This window comes from Telmatherina bonti (genome assembly GCF_933228915.1).
Source record: "Telmatherina bonti genome assembly, chromosome: 10".
Taxonomy (NCBI): Eukaryota; Metazoa; Chordata; class Actinopteri; order Atheriniformes; family Telmatherinidae; genus Telmatherina; species Telmatherina bonti.
Window position 1 is genome coordinate 21,111,332 of NC_136628.1, and position 22,834 is coordinate 21,134,165.

Genomic DNA, 22,834 nt, shown 5'->3' on the forward strand with positions numbered 1-22,834 from the left:
TCCCTTTGGACTGCAATATCTGACATCGTTAGCTTGATCTTTTACTTACAGATATGACAATATACTTCAAATACATGATGTGGATATATTGCAATCATGCAAGGTACTTCTTGAAAAATTTGTAGACTGAATAATAATTACATGTAACTTATTTGTCCTAACTACTTAGCACACACATACTCACCCAAAGTGATATATGAATAAACCACAACCCATGCAGGGTTGCATTTGTTTCATTTATGCCACTTCTGGTGTATTTAGCAGATGTTTTACATTTTTATTGGGCTTTTTTAGTTAGTGTTGTAAATGGTTGGTTTTGACAAATAATTTTTAACAAAAACAATGCTATCATTTAATTTCCTTCATGAGAAAAGTTTATTTTATTTTATTTTATTTGAGTCTTGTTATGCTTTTTTTTTTTTTTTAAATTATTTCATTTAGACCTTTTTATACTTTGCATGTGTCACAGATTAGTAAGTTTTGCATTTCCTTGTCATTAATATTTCATTCTAGTCATCAGCTGTCATGTTGTCATTCCCTTTATTCTTTTTTTAGTCTGTTTACCATCTGATTAAGCTGAAGGTTGAGCTTCATTGCCGGTGCCTGCAAGGCCATATTCAGTGATCAGTTCTTGCTTAATCAGTTGAAAAATATTTCAGGTAATTTCCAATTATTTTAAAAGGGATTTGTAACTAAATCATTACTTGTAAATAAAGCCAATGGATAACATGACAATGTACGTACCATAAAAAGTTACCTTAATTCAAGCAAAATGTACGTGTTTAGGTTAAACATTTAAATAATTTGATAAAACTAAATGAATAAAAAAAAAAAATTCAAGGTGAGTTAGGTTCAGAGAAACTCAATGGTTGTAATGCCATGTTTCCATGTCACCCCTTTTCCAGACTGTATACTGTAATACAAATGGTCAACGCTAGAGGGCAGTAAGACTACTGGAATTACTGAGTCCAGAAATCATGAGAAGAAGTCTCTGAACATGTCGCGTATTTCATGGGATGCTGCCTGTTGTAAATAGTTCTGCTGTTTGGCCTGAGTACTCGAGGGACACTATTAGTAGTTTTACCGAACAGGTAAGTGTTTACATGCTCAGTCACTGCAGATCAGTGGCCCTTTATACAGACAAAGCCACTCAGTGTAAACATCAGCCGGCTAGCTAAAAGCTAATGTTAGCTATGTGTTTTCTCGAAGTGTCCTCGCTCCACTGTTGCTATGGTTACACTGTTTTACTCCTCAGGTAACTGGCCGGAGTTTTTGCGCAGGCAAAGTTGCTCATTTATCTCGGAACAAAACATTTTTAGGAGGCGAACTGAAGTGGGGAAATGGTGCAGCTGCATGTGAAGCGTGGAGATGAGAGCCAGTTTCTTTTTGACACCACAGTGGACGTGTCTGTGGAGACCGTGATCCAGCAACTTACAGCCATTTACAACGGGAGGTTGAAAGTGGACAGAATATGTTCAGGTGAAAACTGACACACACACACACACACACACACACAAAATATTTGAAAGACCTTTTTTAAACTTGTGATGGTTTTATGAGCTCTTCGAAACAAGTTCAGTCAGTCCAATATTGATATAGATTTGCTTGTTCTGTTGTCCACCTAAAGAAATCCAGGAGCTTGCAGACCACGGCACGACGCTGCCACCCAACATGCAGGGACTGACAGAGGAGCAGATTGTTGAACTGAAACTGAAGGATGAATGGGAGGACAAATGCATTCCCAGTGGAGGGCCCATACTTAGGAAAGATGAGATTGGGAGGAGGAATGGACATGGTGAGAAACTACTTATTGCATTGCCTATATAAACTGGCAATCGATACATGTTTATTATTGCCTTGAGATGATCTTCTGAATCAGTCCTTTCTTATCAGCTCCTAATGATAAAATGAAAGATGTGTTGATGAAAACTGTGGAGGAGGCAAAGGCCCTTGTCTCAAAAGTGAGTACTGGGGTTAAATCTAGATCACTAACTCTACTGTATTTATTAGGGGGGGTGACAAAACAATCACACCTGTCATTCTTTTGTTCTTGCAGAAACAAGTTCAAGCTAATGTTTGTGTTACCATAGCAATGGTAAAGGAAGCACTGGATCAGTTAAGGGGAGCAGTCATGATTGTGTATCCCATGGGACTGCCCCCTCATGACCCCATAAGGCTGGAGTTTGAGGGTCAGGAAGACCTTTCGGGGACACAGGTGAAACACCTGATCTTATTTTGGTCAGAAATTAGCTGCTTTTAACATAGCATTAGTATTCAGTTGGCAACAAAAACTTGAATTATAATAAAAGTTATTTCTAAAAAAGTTTGTTTTAATGGGTCGATTTGAGGGGTTATATCTGGAGCTGTCTGCCTGGTCCTTTGCATCATTCTCTTCATATTTAATTTTCCTCCCTCCCTCTACTGTGTCTCCCCTTCCCATCTGTCTTCATGCCTCAGGCATCTCTGCAGGTGATCACTGAGGATGAGTGCCAGCTATGGTGGGCTGCCAAAGAGATGCACAGAGGTAAAAAGCTGCAGGACTACATTGGCAGAAATGAAAAGACAAAGCTTGTGGTCAAAATCCAAAAGGTGAGAACTGTTTGTCTCAAACTGCAGTGCTTTTGCGCAATGTGCTTTATTTTTTAGAATAATTTTCATCTTTGTTGGTGATCTCTTCAGAAAGGACAGGGGGCACCAGCGAGAGAGCCTGTTGTCACTGATGAGCAGCAGAAGCAGATGATGCTGCATTACTACAGACGGCAGGAGGAACTGAAGGTGAGAACAGATGAAGCAGAAGTATATGTTGCTTTTAATTGTTTAAACTGTAGAAAAAAACTGTCTTCTTTCTAAATGTTTCAGAAACTGGAAGAGGCAGAGGATGATAGCTACTTGGACTCAGAGTGGTCAGACAGACAGGCCCTCAAACGGCAATTTCAAGGCCTCACCAATATCAAATGGGGCCCAAGATGAAGCTAATAATGGCCTAAGAGATGCTTCTGCGACGTGTTTAACCGCTCCGTATGCAGCAAGCCAAGATCCCCTATCTACTGTAAACTGTAAAATCAGTTTCCTCATGATGTTATTTGAGTTCTCATGAAGAATGTTTGTATTCAGCTGATGTGTTACTGTGGCTTAACTCTACCAATGTTGGATGATCACAGTTTTACTGAGTGAGTCCTGATAAATCTATTTTATCTTGACAGAAATTTGTGTAATTGAAAGTAAACATGTCTACTGTATTTAAAAAGTAATTTTTTTCTAGTATTACAAGTAGAGTAATGTTGGAACTGAACACAGCTTCACATCCCTGAGATTGCAGGGACAAGGATGCAACACCTTTCCTCTCTTTGTTCACAATAATTGTACACACATCTCTTAAAATTAGTGCAGCCCAGGGAGAGGAAGTAGCCAAGTAGTAAGCCATCCCAACAGAGATGACTAAGCTGTGGAAGTCCAGTTTGTGATGGAGTGGACACAGTTATGCAAAGAGGCCATTGATTTAAGGGCTTGATGTCCTTTTTGTGCAACTGACAGAGAGAGACACTGACCAGTTATAGAGTAAGAGATATGTGACTTTGGTATCTGGCATGAACAGCTACCGGTTTTTACTGCCATTAATGTTTTTTTTCAGTGAATGAATAAAAAAAAATATATCTTTGTTTACTTTAACTCTCTATTTCTTTAAGTCAGCCTGTTTCCAAACCAGTTAGGTTGATGTATTAAACATTAGCAAATATGAAATGTAAGGAGTAGAAATTTGTTTAAACCTAATATATAACTACTAATGTTAAAAGTCATGCTAACACAAATAATTGGAATAGGATCATGTTTACCAGTGTATTCCATCCTTTCCACTCTAATGTTCTGCAAGCCTTAATTAGCTGAAAAGTCTCCCTTGCTTCAAAACAAGATTTCATTGTCTGAACCACTTACGGCCTCCTGTATTGTATGTGTTTCATATTTGCTCTCAATATTTTGAGAAGCAAACATGCTTGTACTGCACAAAGAGGACATAAGCACATATTCAGTTTTAATACACAGCCATGCTGCTGTGTATGTTGGCGTACAATTTAAATTAATCATATTTGATGTTATTACAGTAATGTCTTTCAAATGTTTGCATTTTGTATTTGTAATTTACACCTTGTCCCAAACTTTAGTTTATATCAGCGATACAGTTAGTGTAAAACATATTGACGATAAATCGGTATACAAAGACACATGAATAATGGGGAAGCTTTCTAAATTCTGACCAGAAATTAGATCTTTTTTGTAACAATTGAAAGTTAGAAACATACATCATAGCTTCATTTAGAGTTGAATGTGAGTAAATATAGCAGTACTGACCTTTTTTATAGCAACAAACCTTGTTTCTAGTATGACAGATTTACACCACAGTCATCTCTTGTAAAAATGGCAAACCAGAACTGCTTGGTGATGTGTAAAGAAATAAAAAAAAAAGAGAATCTTGGGGTTGTGAACCAATGGCAAAGATTTACTGAAAGAGATCCTGGAGTTCAAAATGGCATCCATCATGGTTATTTATTCAACATGAGCTGCCATTCAGGTATGAGTTCATCCAAATCTCCTGAATGATCATTTCTCTGCGCTCAATCCTCTCTGCCCGTTCGGCTGCCTCGCTCACATAAGTCACTTCCTCCCAGCTGTATATCGCCTTCCTGTCTGCAGCTGAAAGCAAGGAGCTCTCTGTTTCATCAGTGTCATCATCTTCTGCTTCGTTATCATCCTCATCTTCATTTCCATCTCCCTCCTGATAGTTTTCGGTCAGGCTGTCAGACTTGGCTGTGAGTCTGTGATCTCTGAGGCGGCGCCCCCTGCAGGTTACTCGAATAGACAGGGCCAGCAGAGTGAAGAGGAGGCCCACACACACACTGGAGGTGAAAAGTAGTGCTGCCATTTCTGGGTGCTCTGTGTGTGAAATGAAGGTAAAAAGTTTTTTAATGGAAAAGACGGTGAATTCACAAGTGTAAGGAAGCAAAGTCTACCTTTGATGTAAGCATACGTCAGCAGAGAGTTGCTCATCATAGCTCCTGAGTTTTCTGGCCTACTTGACCCTTCTGGATGCACAGGAGGAGCTAAAGATTACAAATAAGATGTGAATAGAAAAGGAGCATAAAAAAGCTAGAATTGCAGTAAATGAAAATCTGCCATTACCTTTTTCTGTGGAAGAAAATGACGTGGGACTCATTATGTTTGGGTCTGCTTCCTTTAGTAAACTCTGTGGTACTATTAGAAGTAAGACAGAAGACTCTTTGTATTTGTGTGAATCAATTGATACAGTAATTCTGTATTGCTGGATTTGCAGTCAAACATTTGTTTGCAAACTTCCTCCCCACATCCAAACTGGGCCCACAATGGAATCTCTGTCACAGCTGTATTAATATCCAGCCTACAGGGTTAGCGCACATTATTGTGCTCAAAATAGAGGCAGCATGGCCAGTAAGAAGAATTCTTTCAATGCCAGAGCTTGTGATACATGTGAACTTTGTTGCTGGATGATGTCACTGACATTTGTACCATTTGCAGGAAGTTCACCAGGAAGTAAAAATCTGAACAAACAGTTTAATTATTCCTTGCTGATTTTTTTTTTTTTTTTTTTTTTGGTGTGATAGGATTAAACAAGCTGATGTCTGGGGTCAGCAGATAAGAACTCACACTTGGAAGCAAATGCAAACATAAGGAACTGTCACATAATGAATGAGGCCAAACAAAAAAACATGCATGGCGTGAGCCAACCACAACAATGATGTGAGCTTTTTCGTATTTTGAAGCCCCTCCTTATTCATTGCTAGGCTTGTAATTCTGTTTTGCAAAATCGGACGCAAAAAAATGGTCTTACCACAAGAATAGAGCACAGTGAGGTACTTCCTGGTTCCTGGAAAGCAGGGGTCCCTAAAGGTCTGGTTGCCAACAGCAACAGCGCACTTCTGTTTGCTGTAGCAAGACTTGGACACCAAGTGCACAGCCTCGTGGTTCAGACACTCTGCAGTGAGCAGAAAAGAGAAATTCAGACAGCTTTATCCTTTTATAGGAGTCTCTACACTTGTGTATGCCATTTTTGTTCATGTGTAAGTTTGCTGTAATAACTGCTTTCGCAAGAATGAAAGAAAGCAAAGAAGTTCAGGTGCTATTTCACTAGAAAATAATTTGTAGTTAATTTTATTTATTTGTTTAACAAAGCAAACTATTAATTAAGCACATGTATGTTAGTTTAGTCCATGTCCAGTCATTGCCTAAATTCTTAAGTAAATTAATAGAAGTGTGAAAGTGCAAACAAACTATTTTTGACATTTAGCTCTGATTTCACACAGGATTACCTTACATCACAGTTTGACTTGTCATACCAGAATAGGCACAGGTGTGCTCGATAATTTAACTGGAATGCATCAACATCAGATGTTATTAGATACACCTGTTTATACATGCAATGCCAGATCAAAACATATGCTGTTGAAAGGATTAATGGATTATCTTTGCGTGTGTTTTTCTTTATTAAAGCCCACATCGCCCAAAAATCATATTTGCCGCTCAATGCAAAGCTAATATTTGTTTTCAGTCAACAGAGATATTTCCGTAGAAAAAAATAACTCTGCTGTAGCTTTTTTGTTCTTTTTATGGAAATCCGCTGTAAAAGTACAACTAAAAAATAATGCAGTGCGAATATTTTGCAAAGAAAATAAGATGCACTAGTTAAAAAAAAAAAAAAAAACATAGAAATGATTGAATATGTTTTGCACCTACTAGCTGTCACAGCAGTTTTATTTGCAGTTGTTTTCATATTGACTCACCGAATGAGGGTGGTCTTGTCAGGTGAGAGGGGCAGGTGTCAGTCTGACCCAGACTTCGACCATAGACAGCTGCGTAGATGTTCAGCACTGCGGGGGGCTTACAGCGCAGGACCATGGTTTCTCCCTCACACACCACATGTTTTTTGTGTTCAGCTGAGTGAATGAGGGAAGGAGGGGTATAGATGAGGAGGTGGCTGGACACTGGATGTACTGTGTGGCTCTTTCACACTCATTCCTGGTGAAGAGCCAAAAACAAGTGATATCTGAGCTACTGGACTCACTGGGTTTACACTTGTAATCCACGTGGAGGTATTTGGTGGTGCCTGGGCATGGGTCCTTCCCAAACAGCAGGTGATTGACAGACAACTGGCAGTCTCTGTGGCTCTGACATTCTGACAGCAGCTTCTGCAAAACAAACACACCAACTGAAGGTTCCCACAGTCCAGCAAACTCTTATGTGATACTACAATCCACAGAGAGCAAAGGGCAACCCAAAGAGAGGCAAATCAGATGCAAACAAGAAAGATGCTCAGTCTGAAAGAGGAAGGGAATGAGCTGAGCTTTTAGGGATCCATAACATTCATTCATTCATTAACCAGCTAACTAACCAAAAGTTGATGCATTTACTGGCAAAGTAAAGCATATGGGGACTAACCCATGAAGATAAAAGTGGGAAACACCCAAATATTAACAGCAAACCCAGACAGAGTGGAAATTGCTGTAAATGCACCTGTAGGGCAGTAAAAGCTGAACAGCTGTGATTGTGGGGTCTGGGCGGAGGGTCTGCCGTGCAGAGGAGGACCTCACCACTCCCATAGAAAGCAGACTGGATGGAAATGGTAGAGTGACGTGGACAGTGGAGTCGAAGAGGCATTCCATCGCAGGCGTGAGCAGAATGGCTGGTGATGATCCGGGACAGGTAGTCTGTTAAACAAAATCCACCCTTAGCCTGTGACACAGTTGCTTTTTCCATTTTACAATCAAAAGTAGAGACAAGCTTAGACAGAAACACATGGAAAACAGTCATTTAATGATCACTAATTGTCAGGGTGTTTTTTTTGTTGGTTTTTTTTTTTTACTTTCCTATGAATTGCGGATCACATTATTTGTAGCTCTGTCAGGTTTCTCATGTTGCCTTTCCTCTTCCTAAGTGATAAATTATCCAACTGCATTCAATCAAATAGTCCAAACTTTGTTGCAAAATATGTAAATGTAAACAAGTTATTTATGAATAAAAAGTACACTATGCTTTTAGTGGTTTGCCCCTTTTTATCTTCAGTGTGGTAACCATTGCAAAATCATTTTGTAAATGTTGAATTTTAAAAGCAATATATACATCTATGACATAATCTATACAATGTCAAAAAGAAATTTCCACTCCTCACATGGGAGTATTATTCCACCAGCTATAACAGATTCCACATCAAATCTTCTTCCTGAAAAGATTTTTTTTTTTTTTAATCAAAACCCCAGTTATCTGTAAGCCTCCTTATCTTACTTGAGAAGTCTGCAAGTCCATTCATGCGTCTGGTCCACAGGAGCAGAGTCAGACAGAAGAAACTGTGTCTCCAGTCCTGACTGGGACAAGGACGCGTCCTGCTCATGACTCGCATCCCCTGTCCCTCTGAACATATTAAAGAGGCTCCGTGAATGCGACTTTTAGGACTTTATGAAAACCCCAAACAAGAACGTGGGAAGTTTCCTCGAGGCCCTGCTGTTTAGGTTCATCCCTTCACCGTCCAGAAACGGCGTCGCTGACATCCAGGTGTGTCCTCTCACAGAAAAAGTACCCCCAGTCGAGTCGAAAAGGCACAAAACAGCGGCTGTTTGCTGTTGAGCGCGAGCCGCCACTGTGTCACTGCTGCTCGGGTTAGAAATAACAGCTGCGCAACAACTTGTTCACAAGTGTCAGAGCTGCGCGTGGCGGAGAGCTCTCCGGTCCGAGGGTCCTGCTGTTTGAGCTAAATGCGCAGATTTGTGAATGGATAAATGTGGAAACTGAAAGCGACTTACAGTAACAGCTGAGTGGGAATCATGAAGTGGGCGTGGCGCATAAAACTATTTTAAAGGGGAACAGGGGCGACATCCACACTGGTGTGACGCAGGAGGGCTTTCTCTCTTCTGTTCTGCATCCACGAGGATTTTCAATATTTGTTTCCAAAGTGTTTTTACTTTCCCACTGTTTGTCTTCACCTTTCAATTTCTGCACCAGTCTCTCCCCCCCATGTCAGAAAACTTTCATGATTAATGTCTTGTTCCATTTTAATGGAGGTTATGTGAACAATTTCACCTGGGTTTGAATTCTCATTGTTTTTTTTATTTTATGTAAGTTCTTTTACAAGCAACTCTTAATGTGCTCTTCAGAAAACCTTCCATGAAGGTGTCCTTTAGATTGTAACCCCCAGGAAGCATGGGAGAATGTATCTTAGAACATTTCCTGACATTTTCAGGTGCAGGGAACTTTCCCTTGGGGTTCATATGAAAACGTTCTTTGCTGGGAATATAAATATCTGAAACATGATGAGATGCAACACTTAAATAGTAATGTGGGGGCTTTTTTTCTTAAGTTGCAAAGATAATATAAGAACAAATGCTACTTCTAATCCTGTCTTTTAATTAAGTATTGATACCCTAACCACATGGGTCTTTGAATGAAGCTGGGGGGCCCCTCAGGGAAAACTGCCCCCATCCATGACCCACTCCATGGTAACGGCTCAGTCTCCACGTCAGACCTACAAGAGTCAAACTGACAGGGAGCGTAGAGGTCTCTCCACGTGATGGAGATTGGCAGAAGGGAGGGACTGCAGGGTGATATTTTGCATACAGACGGGACAAACTGACTCCTTTCTCGCTCTCTGCTTTAGCTTCAGGCACCATGGGAGTGTCTCCAAAACATACTGCCTATTGCATGTACTGTTGTTCCCTAAAAGTCTGTGGAATTCTGCTGTCAAACTCAAAAGACTTCGTGTACTTTTATTTTTAAGTCACATCAGAAATGTGGGCCAAACAGTGAAGTAATTCCATCGGAGTAAATGTAATTAAGGGTAACAGAGTCAGGTTTTGATTGTTGGTGGAAAAAGTTCTGAGATAACCAGATGATGTCAGTTCTAATCTAAGAATTTAGAAACTAAATAACATAAAAATAACTCGCAGCTGATTAAATATTTAACTGTTTATAAGCAGCACAATATAGGCCAACCCTTAAAACTACCAGTTAATGGGAACTAAAGGTGATGTTGGATAGATATAGTATATGTATATTTAGAAATAAAAATCAGAGTACAAAAAAGTTTAACTTTTTGAAAAAAAAAAAGTTGAAAACTTCTATTAATCTCATTCTTATTTCTATTTTCATATCTCCAAATAATTTGGCAAACAGACACTTAAAAAGCTCACATGTTAAAACTTGATTCGACTGCAGTGACATAAGAATAAAGACAAAACACTTGATTACAGTTAATGATGTTTGTAACAAACAGGAAGATACAGACCAAGTTTAACCACATGAAAGGAAGATTATTTACATTGTTTCTGGTGAAGGCACAACAGTCACAACTGTGTGGAATATACTTAAAGATAGAAATGTTAGATCAAGCCGCTGAAATGTTTTGTATCTAAGGAAACTAAATCTGATAAGGTTCGCAAAAAGAATCACAGTCTAAGCATGGCAGGAAGTTCTGCAAAGGATGTAATGTTTGGCTTAAATTATCACAATGTTGCCAACACTACTTCCATGAATGAAACAGACTCAACAACAGAACTAAAGGGGAAAAATAGCTTATTTTAGTTTACTCAGTTTCTGTCAGCTAAAAGTTTTTAATACAATTCAGAATCTTTCACAATATAATGCACTTTTGACTCATCTTACATGAAATTTGACTAAAACGGCAACCTATGCAGCAACGTCACATCACCAAGACACAGAGGTGAAAAGTTTATTATTAGAAGAAGAGAGGAAAAAGAAAAAAGTACTGTGTGATGACAAATCTTCATTTAAAATCCACATTCATCTCAAGTTGGGAATCAAGCATAGTCTGTGATTGAGGAAAGAAACCTGCATCAGTATTAGGAATTCTTGGCCATGTTTTAACCACATATCAGGACACTCACCAGCTCTCTTTTTGCCTCTTCGATATTCACTTTTGCCAGAGAAGGGCTCTGTGAGGTTGCAAAGATGAAAAGTTTTCTTAAAGCCAAATTGAGAACCTTTCAAGTTTTAGAACAAAGTTAAAGTTGCAAACAAACTAAACTTCTCAGAGGATCAGGTAGGAAATGTGAAAGCTCTTTTGGTAGGAGATGGGTGAGACTGTAACAAACTGAAAACAAACATACTGGGCTCAGATCCATGTAAGGCTCCAATTTCTTTTTTAGGGGGATCATCTCTTTTTTCAGCTCATTGACTTCCTGCAGAGAGAAAAATAAGATGGCAAGTTTCAAAGCCTCAAAGCAAACAGTGTAGGGTTCTTATTTCCATGGAGATGACTTTGCTGCATGTGGAAAGCTGAAATACCTCAGAGAGCTGCACAATAGCCTGATGGGTGATTGACTTGTCCATGTTCCTGGATTCAAGCTGAGCCTGTAGAATTTTTTAGGACAGAAGAAAAAAAAGAAAAACCGCTGTCATGTGAAGACCTGTTCCTTCTGACGGCGATATGTTTAGCAATAAATATGAGAAGTGACCACAGCAACACCTTTCCTCTCCAAACCAGAGGTGTAACATGATAATAAAAAAATCTATCACAGGACTGAATGTAGTTTTTGGCAAAAGTTTTCAAATTTTAATGCATACTTTCTGTGACAATATTATTTAACTATGCAGTAACTTATGAACTTTTGACTGCATATTCACTCCCACACATCCACACTAAAACCCTGCAGATTGTATTTTTCTGTTTTTTTTTTTTATTTTCTGATTTTTATATTGGGAAAGGGAACAACACCAGAATGGAGAAAAAGAAAAAACAACAAAGAACATTACAACTAAATAAGTTGGCAACAAGGCACTAACACGAGTTAATAGGATTTCAGTTGGTCCGAGTCTTGTAGAGGCAAAAATGGAGGGTCACCCCTGTGTGACTGTGGGGGCAAAAACACTAATAGTTTAAACATGTTTTCCAAATCCTGCAAACCTGACTGATACGAAAAAGCGGAAATGACGAATAAATATATCTGTAAAGTGCGTTTTGTATGTAGCATTTTTTGCATTTCATAATTTAATTTTCATTTTTACTCTTTTCTTGCTGTTGTTATACACAGGTACATCTCAGAAAATTAGATTATCATGACAAAGTTCAATATCTTTTGTCACTTATTTTAGAATGTGAAACCTATATATTTTATAGATTTATTACACATAGAGTGAAACATTTCAAATGTTCAATCCTTGAAATTTTGATAATTGTGGCTTATAGATAATGAGAACCCAAAATGAATTGTATCAGAAAATTAAAATATTGTGAGAAACTTCAATCTTAGAAAGTCATGGTGTCGCACCCTGATCAACTAATTAACTCAAAATTACCTGCAAAGGTATAACCTTTAAATGTTCTCTCGGTCTGGGTCAGATGGCTACACAATCATGGGGAAGACTGCTGACTTGACAGATGTCCAGAAGACGATCATTGACCCTCCACAAGGAGGGAAAGCCATGGTCATTTCTAAAGAAGCTGCTGTAAGCTGTACAAAGTGCTGTATCCAAGCATATTAATGGAAAAGTTGAGTGGAAGGAAAAGGTGCACCAGCAAAAGGCAGAACAGCCTTGAGAGGATTGTCAAGCAACATCCATTCAAGAATTTAGGGAGCTTCACAAGGAGTGGACTGAAGCTGGACTCAGCACATCAAGAGCCACTACGCACAGACAAGTCCTAGACATGGGCTACAAATGTCACATTCCTCATGTCAAGCCATTCCTGAACCAGAGACAACGTCAGAAGCATCTCACCTGGGCTAAGGAGTTTAAGGACTGGACTGTTCCTCAGATGAAAGCAAATTTTGCATTTCTTTTAGAAATCAAAGGTCTGGAGGAAGAGTGGAGAGGCACAGAATCCATGTTGCCTGAAGTCCAGTGTGAATTTTCCACAGACAGTGATGATCTGGGGAGCCATGTCATCTGCTGGTGTTGGTCCACTGTGTTTTCTGAAGTGCACAGTCAACACAGCCATCCACCAGGAATTTTTAGAGCACTTCATGATTCCTTCTACTGACAAGCTTTATGTAGGTGCCGATTTATTTCCCAGCAGGACTTGGCACCTGCCTACACTGCCAAAGGTACCAAAAGCTGCTTCAATGACCATGGTGTTACTGTGCTTGATTGGCCAACAAACTCACCTGATCTGAACCCCATAGAGAATCTGTGGAGTATTGTCAGGAGGAAGATGAGAGACACCAGACCCAACTATGTAGATGACCTGAAGGCTGCTATCAAAGCAACCTGGGCTTCCATCACACCTGAGCAGTGCTACGCGCTGATCGCTTCCATTGCTACGCCACATTGATGCAGTAAATCATGCAAAAGGAGGTCCAACCAAGTTTTGAGTGCATGGAAATGAACATACTTTCCAGAAGCCTGACATTTCTGTTTAAAATATCTTTTTTCCCCCCATATATCTTATGTAATATTCTAATTTTTCTAAGACACAGAATTTTGTGTTTTCATTATTTTTAAGCCACAATCATCAAAATTTCAAGAAATAAATGTTTGAAATGTTTCACTCTATGCTTAATGAATCTGTATACCATATGGGTTTCACATTCTGAAATGAGTGACAAAAAAATTGAACTTTTTCATTTTCTGAGATGTATCTGTATAATGCTGCTGGAGCAGTGAGATTTCCCAGCCTGGGATTAATGAACTACATCTGATTTTGATAAATGTCATTTTGAGATCTAATCCCTGAAACCCTTAATTTCTGAGCTTCTGGAGAAGCTTGAAACATGGGATGGAAGACAGGGACTTTAGGATTTTAATTAGTAATTTGCTGACAGCCTTTCTATCCAGCAATACCTCTATTTTTTTTTTTCTCAAAAACTTCTCAGACATTTTCATCTCTGGGTTAAAGGGAAGGAATTGGAGTGTTTTCTATGTTCTTGCTTATTTCAATAAGGCCATTTGAAATCCCATTCACATGACTCTGTTGTAAAAGTCCACATGTTTAACCGGTCTGATCCAACTACTGTGTTCATTATGAAGCAAAGCATTTGATAAAAGATACTCCAAATCATAGAACGGTTGTTATCCTTTACCTGATGTCAAAAAGAAAATATTTAACATCCAGATCTACAAACATTTGTCTCCTGAGTTCCCAAGTTCTCCAGTAAACAGTACCACAGTAAACATCCTCTCTGCACCAAAACGCAATATGGTGCTGCTGGTCTCCAACTCTAAATGAGCATCTATTTTTTCCCCAAAACATGAATCTGCTCTAACAACTAAAATGTTATTTTTGTATGATTGAATTCTGAAGAATAAGAATTTTAACATGTGCTTTCTTTATTTATATGTGTGGTATTAAATATCTGCAACCACCAATTTTCTGTCTTCCTTTTTGACCCAGCCCACAGTTTCATTATAAAACACATATCAGAGGTACATGTTAGTTAGCTCTCCCCTTTGCATCTTCCTATTATTTATCTGTTAGAATAAAGAGGTGCAACACCACAACATACCTCTGATTTCTCCCGTCTGTTGCTGAGCTCTCGAGCCTTCGCTGTCACAAAATCCATGTTGAGTAGCCTCTCCTCTGCTTTAGCGCTCTCCACCGCTTGAGATTTAATGGTTTTGTCAATATCCCTATCAATTACACATATCATTTGTGTCGGTTGTTAATGGTTTTGTCACATAAAAATCAGGAACAAATGATATTATTCAAGAAAATGATTACAAATAATTATTATCTATATGCCATTTTCTTACTCTTGTAAGTTTCCTCGCAGCACCAAAGTGGCGCCGAGTCTCTTTCTGAGGGCCCCGAGTTCCCTCTCAAGTCTTCTGTGTGATTTCTCAGCTTCCAGAAGATCATTGGTGAGGTTATTGACTGCTGGCATAAAGCTATGCAAGGCAGTAGAACAAATGTTCAGGGTACAAAGAGACATTGAACATGAAAATTGCATTTAAAAAGAAAAAATAATGAATAAAATAACATCATTACAATTTACCTTGTCAGTGCCGTGTCTCTGACTCCTAGCACCATGGCGTTGTCCACTAAAGCAGACAGGTAGTCTCCAGCCTGTTTGGACAAGCTTCCATATGACAGACCAACACCTTGTATGAGGACATCCTGCAGATGAGCAGCTAGGTGAAGAGAGGACAGGTAAGTCTATTAAAATGATTTAAATAATTTCTAATTAGGAAAATATTGGTAAATAAAAGTTAATAAATCAACACTAACATATTTGTAATGTTTTACTTTTTTTCCTTTCTTAATTATTTTGTGTTTGATGTTGTTTTCTCATTTTATTGTTATTATTGTGATATGGATCTTCTGCCAGTTTCTCACCCTCGGCCTGATACTCTGAAGCTTTCTGCTTGAGGTCTTCTATGAGGAGAGTCGTCTCCCTGCACCGAGAGTCACTGGACAGGGCCACCTGGTACAGTATATCCACAGTCCTGGTGTTCACCTCAAACTGTGGTACCGCCTGGTCGCCAAACACTGTGTTGAGCCAGCTGTTCACCTGGAGAAGCCAAAAAGCCACATGAAAAGGGAGCATGTAAACAGTTGCCCGTGCTAAAATCCATTTTGTTAACTGCACAGAAGAAATTACCTTTTTAATCTTTTCACACATTATTACCGGCGGACATAGAAATCACAAAAAGCGAGCGCCCATATATGTTTTGGTTCTTTAGTAGCCGACAATAAAGACGATTCGCGCCAAACAAGCTACTCTATTAACTTCCGGGGTTTGAGCCAATGAGAGGACGGTGAAAATGTACTCACAACATTTGAAAGAAAAAAATTATAGAACTTAAAAATACACGAAAAGTCTAAGTATCGATTACAAAGATATCCTTGTACTGAATATGTGATAATACAAAAAGTTTCTGTATGTACCAAGTTTATCTGGTTCTTATTTCCGCTTGAAACACAAAGATGATAATTCCTTTTGAGATAATTCAATTCGGTCCGAGAAGGAATTCGTAGAGATGGGCAAATAGAAAAAAAAAAATGAAGAAAATGTAAGAAAATATAAACTAGGAAAGACCTTATAACTGAGCCTAAACAAAACAAAACAAATAATTGATTGAATGTTTGCTAATATATCATGACGTTTATTTATATGTTGTTGAATAATGAAATATCTATGGTTATTAATAATGTGTCCTCATTCATGTATGGACTCTCAGAAACTCTTTGCTACATCTTTGTCATTTACTATCTCATGTTGCCATGGCAATATTTGTTCTCTTTCGGTTGATCCTTTATGTTAGTTTGTGTGTGTCTAATTTTGCTCATTTAACTCTTTGGGTGTTTATGTTTCTTTGATATTATTGCCTTATTGTTTTGTTTTACTATATTTACTTAAAAGTAAATAAACTAAAATACCTCAAAATTAAATAAAACATTAAATCACATGCATTCATTTTTTGTTTTGCTTAAGCTTATTTATCATCCACTTCTTATTTGAAAAAAAAAACGAAGGCGGAAGTACATACAGTTACACATCTCGTTTCGTCGTGGTGCTTCGATCCACCGCCTAAGTTCAAAACACGATCTTGTATTAAAGAAAATCTAAGAGACAAAAGCAGAGGCAAAAATGGCGACGGCAAAAAAGTTGGGTGGACATCGACAAAAAAGTATCAATCGGACGTTTGAAACGTCTAGCATCGACTCCTCTACAGTACAAGAAAAGTTATTCGGCAAATCCATGCTGGAGGAGGAGGACAACGACGGACCCGTGGTGTTCATCTGTGGGAAATGCAAGTTGCCTGTTGGAGATTCCGCGTCCTGGGATGGCACTGAAAACGACCACAATCAAATAAGATTGAAGCGTAAGTATCGGTGTGAAGTTTCAATATTGAGAGCGACGTTTACCCGAAAACGTCTTCAGAAGACAGAAGGGGAATTTCTCCTACTACTGTATCGCGAGTCCTTGAACGCAACGCATGCTGCATATTAAAAATCTCAAAATGATTTACAATTACCAAAAGGGTTTGGTCTCTTAATAGATAGATTTTACTAGACCAAAAAGAATCACTCGAACAGTCTTGACATACTTCCATCGTGAAAGTTGGTCACGTCTGAATAAAATGTAAAGCAAGTGTTTGATGGGAGGATGGGTTGAATTCAGTTGTAGTACTGTGCAGCTGACATGTTTGTTATTTGGGGCTCAGGTGTTACTGAAAACGTCCTGGTTGGAGAGGAGAATCACTTGTTTGAAGTGGGCAAACGATGTGTATGGTAAGTGTCAGCGTAACTGTGATAGTGTTCTTCACAATACAAGACAAGCATACTTTAGATCTACAACAACTACTATGACCCTGTCATGTAACAAAATCTGACATCAGCTTACTGGTATTTTGTTGTAAGCTTAATGTGTGTTTGAGTTATTTTTCTGTCATTTCTGAATCCACAGTTTGGTTGTGGATCTGACCTGCAGAGGCTGCAACTCTGTGCTTGGCATGGTGTACACATCCACCCCGAAGAGCCTGGACCACAAGAGGTTTGCTTTCTGCCTCAGTGTAGCTGACATCGACAGGTACTTTGATTGCAGAACATGTTTACATTTGTTTTATGTTGTTTTGTCACAGAAGCCTGAACATTGTGATTTGTTTTAGAGCAACAAAACTTGACTGTTTTGTTAAATATATTATCAGTGAGTTCTATCATGTAGCTAACACCTTTTAGATTTATAACAGCTAAGGCAAACCTACAAGGTCTGTTTGTATGAAAAACATGCACTTTCGTCTGTCTTTGTGGTTGCCTGCACTCAGAATGTGACAATATTTTACTATTTCATTTCTAATAAACTTATATTGGACACTGTTGCTCACTTGGAGTAAATTAAAATGAAATACAATGTTTTATTAATCAACAAAGGTGAAATTATGAGGTTGAATTTTATTTTTAATAGGGGGCAGCAACTTTTCCAAAGCAGCATTAATTATTCTGTGATCAACTTTATGGCCTTTTTGAGACAGCTGTGAATATGCACTGGTTAGGATTATGTACACCTAGCTTTATAAATTGCCTTTCCTCAGCTTGACTTGGGGTTCATGAAAACATTCAAGTCACAGTGCTCTGACAAAGTTTGGTCAAGGCATGCTACCTTCTCTTATTCTGGATAACTCAATTGCACTGTAGTGAAACAAGCTCCAGGTCATAAGAGAGACCATTTAGGACACGAGTAAGGGAAAACTTAAATGCCTGTGAACACACACACACTTACAGTTACCCACTTGAGATTGGTTCACAAAAGATGGATGTGTGCACAACTGCCCATGGGTGTTAAAAGTATGTTTTGTAATATTTTTTAAATAAAATATATAAAACTTTATTGATTCCAGAGAGAAATTGATAAATACTCTGTTATCACCTTGGCCAAAACGGAGGTTATGTTTTCACCTCTGTTCATTTGTGTTGTCTGGCAGCAACGTAACTTAAGTTGACTTTGATAAAATTTTGAGGAAATCTGAAAAATAAAATAGGGAGCAAGTGATTACAGTTAGTATGGGTGGGAAATCAAATAGAAAAAATCAAATATCTAGATTAGATTTTTTTTTTTTTTTCAAATTAAGAAAAATAATCCATTATGTAATTTTTGTCTTTTTTATTGTTTTAATTGATCTTTTTACTTCTCTTCTTGGGCATCATAGCAGCAGAATGATGGTCTGGCAACTGTGTTGTTTTTTTCTGAATTGATTTTAAGAAAATGACTAGTAAAAAAAATCTTTATTTTATTTATTTATTTTTTTTGTTTTGTTTTGTTTTGTTTTTAGTCCACAAAAAACAGCATTATCGAAGAATCATGATAGTCGCAATTTAAATTGAATCGGCATAATAATGAATAAAAAAATCATAATCGAATCAAATCAGGACAAAAGCATATCGTCACAGCCCTAACATTTCGGGTGTGAACCAGATCGTTTTTTGCCAACAGATCCTCTACTATGGGGAGATGGGGATGATTTTGCCATTGTAGCTTCTAACTCAACAGATTATTCTCAGAATCACTGAAAAAAAAAAAAACTAAAGTACAACATGACATGGTGAACGTTAAATACGCAAACAGCTAACCCTTTTTGAAGCTGTAGATTTCCTCAGTAACTTTAAGACTATTATAGCAACTTCTTTTTTCTTGGTGTCTAAGAATACGTCTCCAGGTTCAAGGGTTCTAAATAAGATGTGCATCTATCATGATGATTGAGCTGGATTGTGATTTTAGCAGGGGAATTTCTGCATGGGGTTTGATAACTGGGTGGGCGGTTCTCGGGTGTGTGGAGGTCTGTGCAATCTGTGTTTTATATTAATTCCTTTTATTTCTAGTGAATTACTTATCCATAGTCATTGACAGAAGAGTACCCAATCTTTTCTGTACTTATAAAGGAGTCAGTCTCTCTGGGAAGCTTTCCAGTTTCCTCTCCATTTTTTTAGACAATCGTTGGGAGATGATACTCTGTATGTTCATATTATTCTTGAAATATTAAACAGTTAATCATGTTATGTTCTAACCCACCATGTATGTTTTCTTTTTAAACTTGGTGGTGGTATGAAATTATTATCTTTAACATTGTTATTTTTTTTGTTTAAATAGATGTTTTAAAACATTTGTCGATTTCATTTATCTAAAATAATTATGTTGTCCATACTTTTCCTAACTTCATTGGAAATTAAATTTTTATTTAACAAGGTTTTTTTTTTAAATAAATTTTTTTTAAAAAATTCAGGTAGGTAAATTAATTGATTTGTCACAAACAGCTGCTGAAAGCTAGACTGTTTGCGTTAGACCCAGTGAAACTAAAATAAGATGTGCTGGCCTGAATCAAAGAATTAAACTGTTAAGATAGCACTGAACTAAATCATAAATAAACAGCATTATAAGCTAAACACAGACAGCTAAGCTCCACATTGCAGTTTTACTAGTTTTTTTTTTAAACTAAAGTTTTTGTACTGGAATCTCTTCCAGCTATGTGCTGGGCTCTGCAGGCCAGATGTTGTCAGCAGAGGGACCCAAAGAGCAGCCAGTCACACTGGCGTACAGAGGCGATGTTGAACATCAGCTGACAGAGGTAAATTATTGCTGCTGCTTCTCTTTGTCTGCCTTCACTAATGTTTTCTCACTACGAGGTTACACCTTTTTCAGGTAAAAAAAAAAAAAAAAAAAAAGAAAGAAAAAAGTAGCTGGTCTGCTTTTAACTTATTCCAACAATTTGTGTGTTTAAAATATTTTTTAAGCTCTTAAATTTTGTTGTGTTAACATTAGAAATGATATGTGGAACAAAAAAAAACCCCACAGAACTACACAATCAGTCAGCTTCACAAGGAGCTGCTTCTCGCAGTTCTTTGTCAGTTCTTTAGGAAGAGTCGTTCATTGGTTAGAAATGCACAGGTTGTACTTCAGTGAGAATGACATCAGCTTTACTTGATGCTGTGGCGGACAGACTCTTAAATCAGACATTACCTCATCTGTCCATCCACATCATCCTGCTCACAGTTTCACTTTCTGACTGATTTTCATTAACTGCAATAAATAAAGTCCTTCATATTTTCTTTAATAACATTTTAACCTTTTCACTAAACTTTATTTTCATCTGTATAATTAAATTTTGAGTTAATTTTTTCCTGTTTCGTATTAGTAATTGTGTTTTTCTTCTCAAATTTACAACAGGAGTAGTTAATTGATTTTGTAAATTGACTCTAAATCACCCTTTGTTTAGGAAATGTGCACATGTCTAGCAAGTGGCCAGTAGGTGGCGATGCTGTGCAGGAATACCTGCCAGACCTCCCACACTCTTGGACCAGGGACAATGCATGTGATGGGGAGCTGCTGAGGAATCTTTGTTGGAGGGAAAACATGTTTTCATCGTGAAGTGCCTTTTGTTGCTATAGCTCGATATGCTACTGGTATTTTGTTTGACTTGGCATTCTTCTTCAGATTTTTCTTCTCTTGTCAATTTAACAGTTGGCTCAGAGCGCCGTGAGACTTTATCTGAGACTGAGTTAATAAAGTAAAACAGGTTAGGCTTGTCTCGAGACAAAAAAGCAAATAGCATGAACAACTGAAAGCTCTGCATTTTGGACTTGGTAGAGCCTGTAATTAAAACTGACAGTAACTTGAATGACTTCTATGGTATTCATTTCTGTTCAGTGATGCGCTGAAGAAAAAAAAAAAAACTTAAGTCCATCCAGCAGCATGAATCCTACGTCACTGTGGTGATAGTCTTCACGTGTCACTCAAACAAAGGCGTGCATAAGGGCAGTGTTTAATGAAATGAAAAGGGCTTTTATTGTCTTGGGTTAAATGTAGGTTACTACTTAAATCCATCCTGTTTGTGTGGTGTCTGTCTGACAGGCAGATGATTAATCTGACTATGGCTGCACATCGCTTCTATTAATTTTCAGAGATTTATAGATTTTATGGGCTCATTGGAATAGGATTCTTCAGCTTTCTCAGCAGTCAAGGAATCTTGTCGTTCCAAGTAAATCATTAAAGCTTAATGTGATAAGATGTTTCTATAGCAACAAGCACTAAACAGTAAGCCAGTTACTGGTTGGAGTTATTAACTTTGGGCGGTGTTTATTTCATGCTAATTCTCTTTTAAACGTTTTAATTCTTTGCACTAATTGTAAATGTTAAATTAGACTTTAAATTACTAAACCGGTGAGTGTGGCAGCTGCTGATGAAACATAAAAGTACAAGTTGCAGAAAACTTTTTACTATTCTGCAAGAATTTTCGGATTCATTTATGTAAAAACACAAGGAAGACCTAATGAGACTAGGAGGCAAAAGTTGTTAGTTCTCATCTTTTCTTTGTCAAATGAGGAAAAATTAGTAATGAGACATCAAAAAGAGGGTTTTGTATGGTATTGGTAATGACTGTCTAGTTATTTGTGTTTTCACTTAAAGTGAGACAGTCTCACGGTCACGTGTGTGTTCAGCGCAGTCTTTGTCCTTGGTAGTATAGTGACGATGACGATGATGCTCATCACCCCTGCTGACATGTTAATGTATTCTGTCTGTCTGACTTGTAGACACTTGTTTGGGTTTTTCATCTTCTACACTCACTGACCTGTCTCCCCCTTCTACACCGCTCCACCACACGCCATATCCATCCATCCCTGACCACCTCCTCTATGAGTTTTCTCCTTCTCCAATTAACTGAACTCCTCCTCCTCTCTCTCCTCTTCACTGTTTCCTGCTGCTCCGTTAATTTCCCACCTGTCCATTTTCCCCTTCATTTCTTCCCCGTTGTGACTACTTGCATCCTTAGTCTTTACTGATTCCTCTCTGATTCTGTTTGTGCCATTCCTTCTCATATCATGAACATTGTAAAACCTCCCCTTTCTCTTCCGCCTTGACCCCCGACCTTTTTCCAGATGAAAATGCTGGTCATGTCCATGGCACAGAGGTTGGAAGAGATCGAAGCTGGCCTTCAGGAAGGATGTGATGAGGTGTGACAGTGATGGACATTATAGAAAGCTTCTGTTTTTTTTCCCCCAGGTGTTACAGCAAGAAGATTTAATGTCCAAAGACTCACACACTCAGACCTTTTACACTCACGGTTTCTGCCGTGAAGTATCATTTAAGCCACGTCTTCAGTTGAACATTTTGTCCTAGTCTCACCTTGATCTAAGTACGCCCCCCACTCATATACACACACACACACACACACACACATACATACACACAAACACTCCCAGCATCCTCTCTGCTTTGTCCTGATTACCACTGGTGAAACAAAGACTGCCTGCACTTGTAATCAATCATGTTGCCAGCCCGGCTCTTGCTGCTCGTGGCACCGCCGTCTCTGCGGTCTCTGTGCGGAATGAGTTCGCGGCATGAGCAGAATGTTTATTTGTGCAGGGTTTCAT

General features: G+C 38.3%; 4 protein-coding genes across 6 annotated transcripts; 2 read left to right on the forward strand and 2 right to left on the reverse strand.

The window, feature by feature from the left end:
- Positions 1–977: 977 nt before the first annotated feature.
- cfap298 (cilia and flagella associated protein 298) lies at positions 978–3,955 on the forward strand. Of its 2 annotated transcripts, none has more exons than XM_079247098.1 (8): positions 978–1,091; positions 1,320–1,479; positions 1,628–1,795; positions 1,894–1,961; positions 2,057–2,215; positions 2,458–2,589; positions 2,680–2,775; positions 2,860–3,955. In XM_079247098.1, the coding sequence occupies exons 2-8, from the start codon at positions 1,341–1,343 to the stop codon at positions 2,968–2,970; spliced, it is 873 nt and encodes a 290-aa protein (XP_079103224.1). In that variant the 5' UTR covers positions 978–1,091; positions 1,320–1,340; the 3' UTR covers positions 2,971–3,955. The 2 variants fall into 2 exon arrangements, with proteins under 2 accessions (XP_079103224.1, XP_079103225.1); XM_079247099.1 differs by having other exon boundaries at positions 982–1,091; positions 1,256–1,479.
- Positions 3,956–3,986: 31 nt separating this feature from the next.
- On the reverse strand, positions 3,987–8,766 carry eva1c (eva-1 homolog C (C. elegans)). 2 transcript variants are annotated; one of them, XM_079247096.1, is made up of 8 exons: positions 8,308–8,766; positions 7,540–7,733; positions 7,091–7,214; positions 6,810–6,962; positions 5,861–6,004; positions 5,176–5,247; positions 5,007–5,096; positions 3,987–4,929 (listed from the first exon to the last, which is right to left on the reverse strand). In XM_079247096.1, exons 1-8 carry the CDS (start codon positions 8,420–8,422, stop codon positions 4,547–4,549), a joined length of 1,275 nt encoding a protein of 424 aa, XP_079103222.1. In that variant the 5' UTR covers positions 8,423–8,766; the 3' UTR covers positions 3,987–4,546. The 2 variants fall into 2 exon arrangements, with proteins under 2 accessions (XP_079103222.1, XP_079103223.1); XM_079247097.1 differs by lacking the exon at positions 5,176–5,247 and having other exon boundaries at positions 3,993–4,929.
- A 1,969-nt stretch (positions 8,767–10,735) lies between these two features.
- Positions 10,736–15,590, reverse strand: haus1 (HAUS augmin-like complex, subunit 1; the record flags this gene model as incomplete). The annotated part of the gene is made up of 9 exons (XM_079247664.1): positions 10,736–10,843; positions 10,920–10,967; positions 11,142–11,213; positions 11,320–11,385; positions 14,475–14,598; positions 14,722–14,856; positions 14,964–15,099; positions 15,305–15,479; positions 15,570–15,590. 9 exons carry the CDS (start codon positions 15,588–15,590, stop codon positions 10,799–10,801), a joined length of 822 nt encoding a protein of 273 aa, XP_079103790.1. The 3' UTR covers positions 10,736–10,798.
- A 969-nt stretch (positions 15,591–16,559) lies between these two features.
- On the forward strand, positions 16,560–22,420 carry mis18a (MIS18 kinetochore protein A; the record flags this gene model as incomplete). Its single annotated transcript, XM_079247387.1, has 5 exons — positions 16,560–16,794; positions 17,137–17,203; positions 17,379–17,501; positions 19,929–20,031; positions 22,340–22,420. 5 exons carry the CDS (start codon positions 16,560–16,562, stop codon positions 22,418–22,420), a joined length of 609 nt encoding a protein of 202 aa, XP_079103513.1.
- Positions 22,421–22,834: the final 414 nt, after the last annotated feature.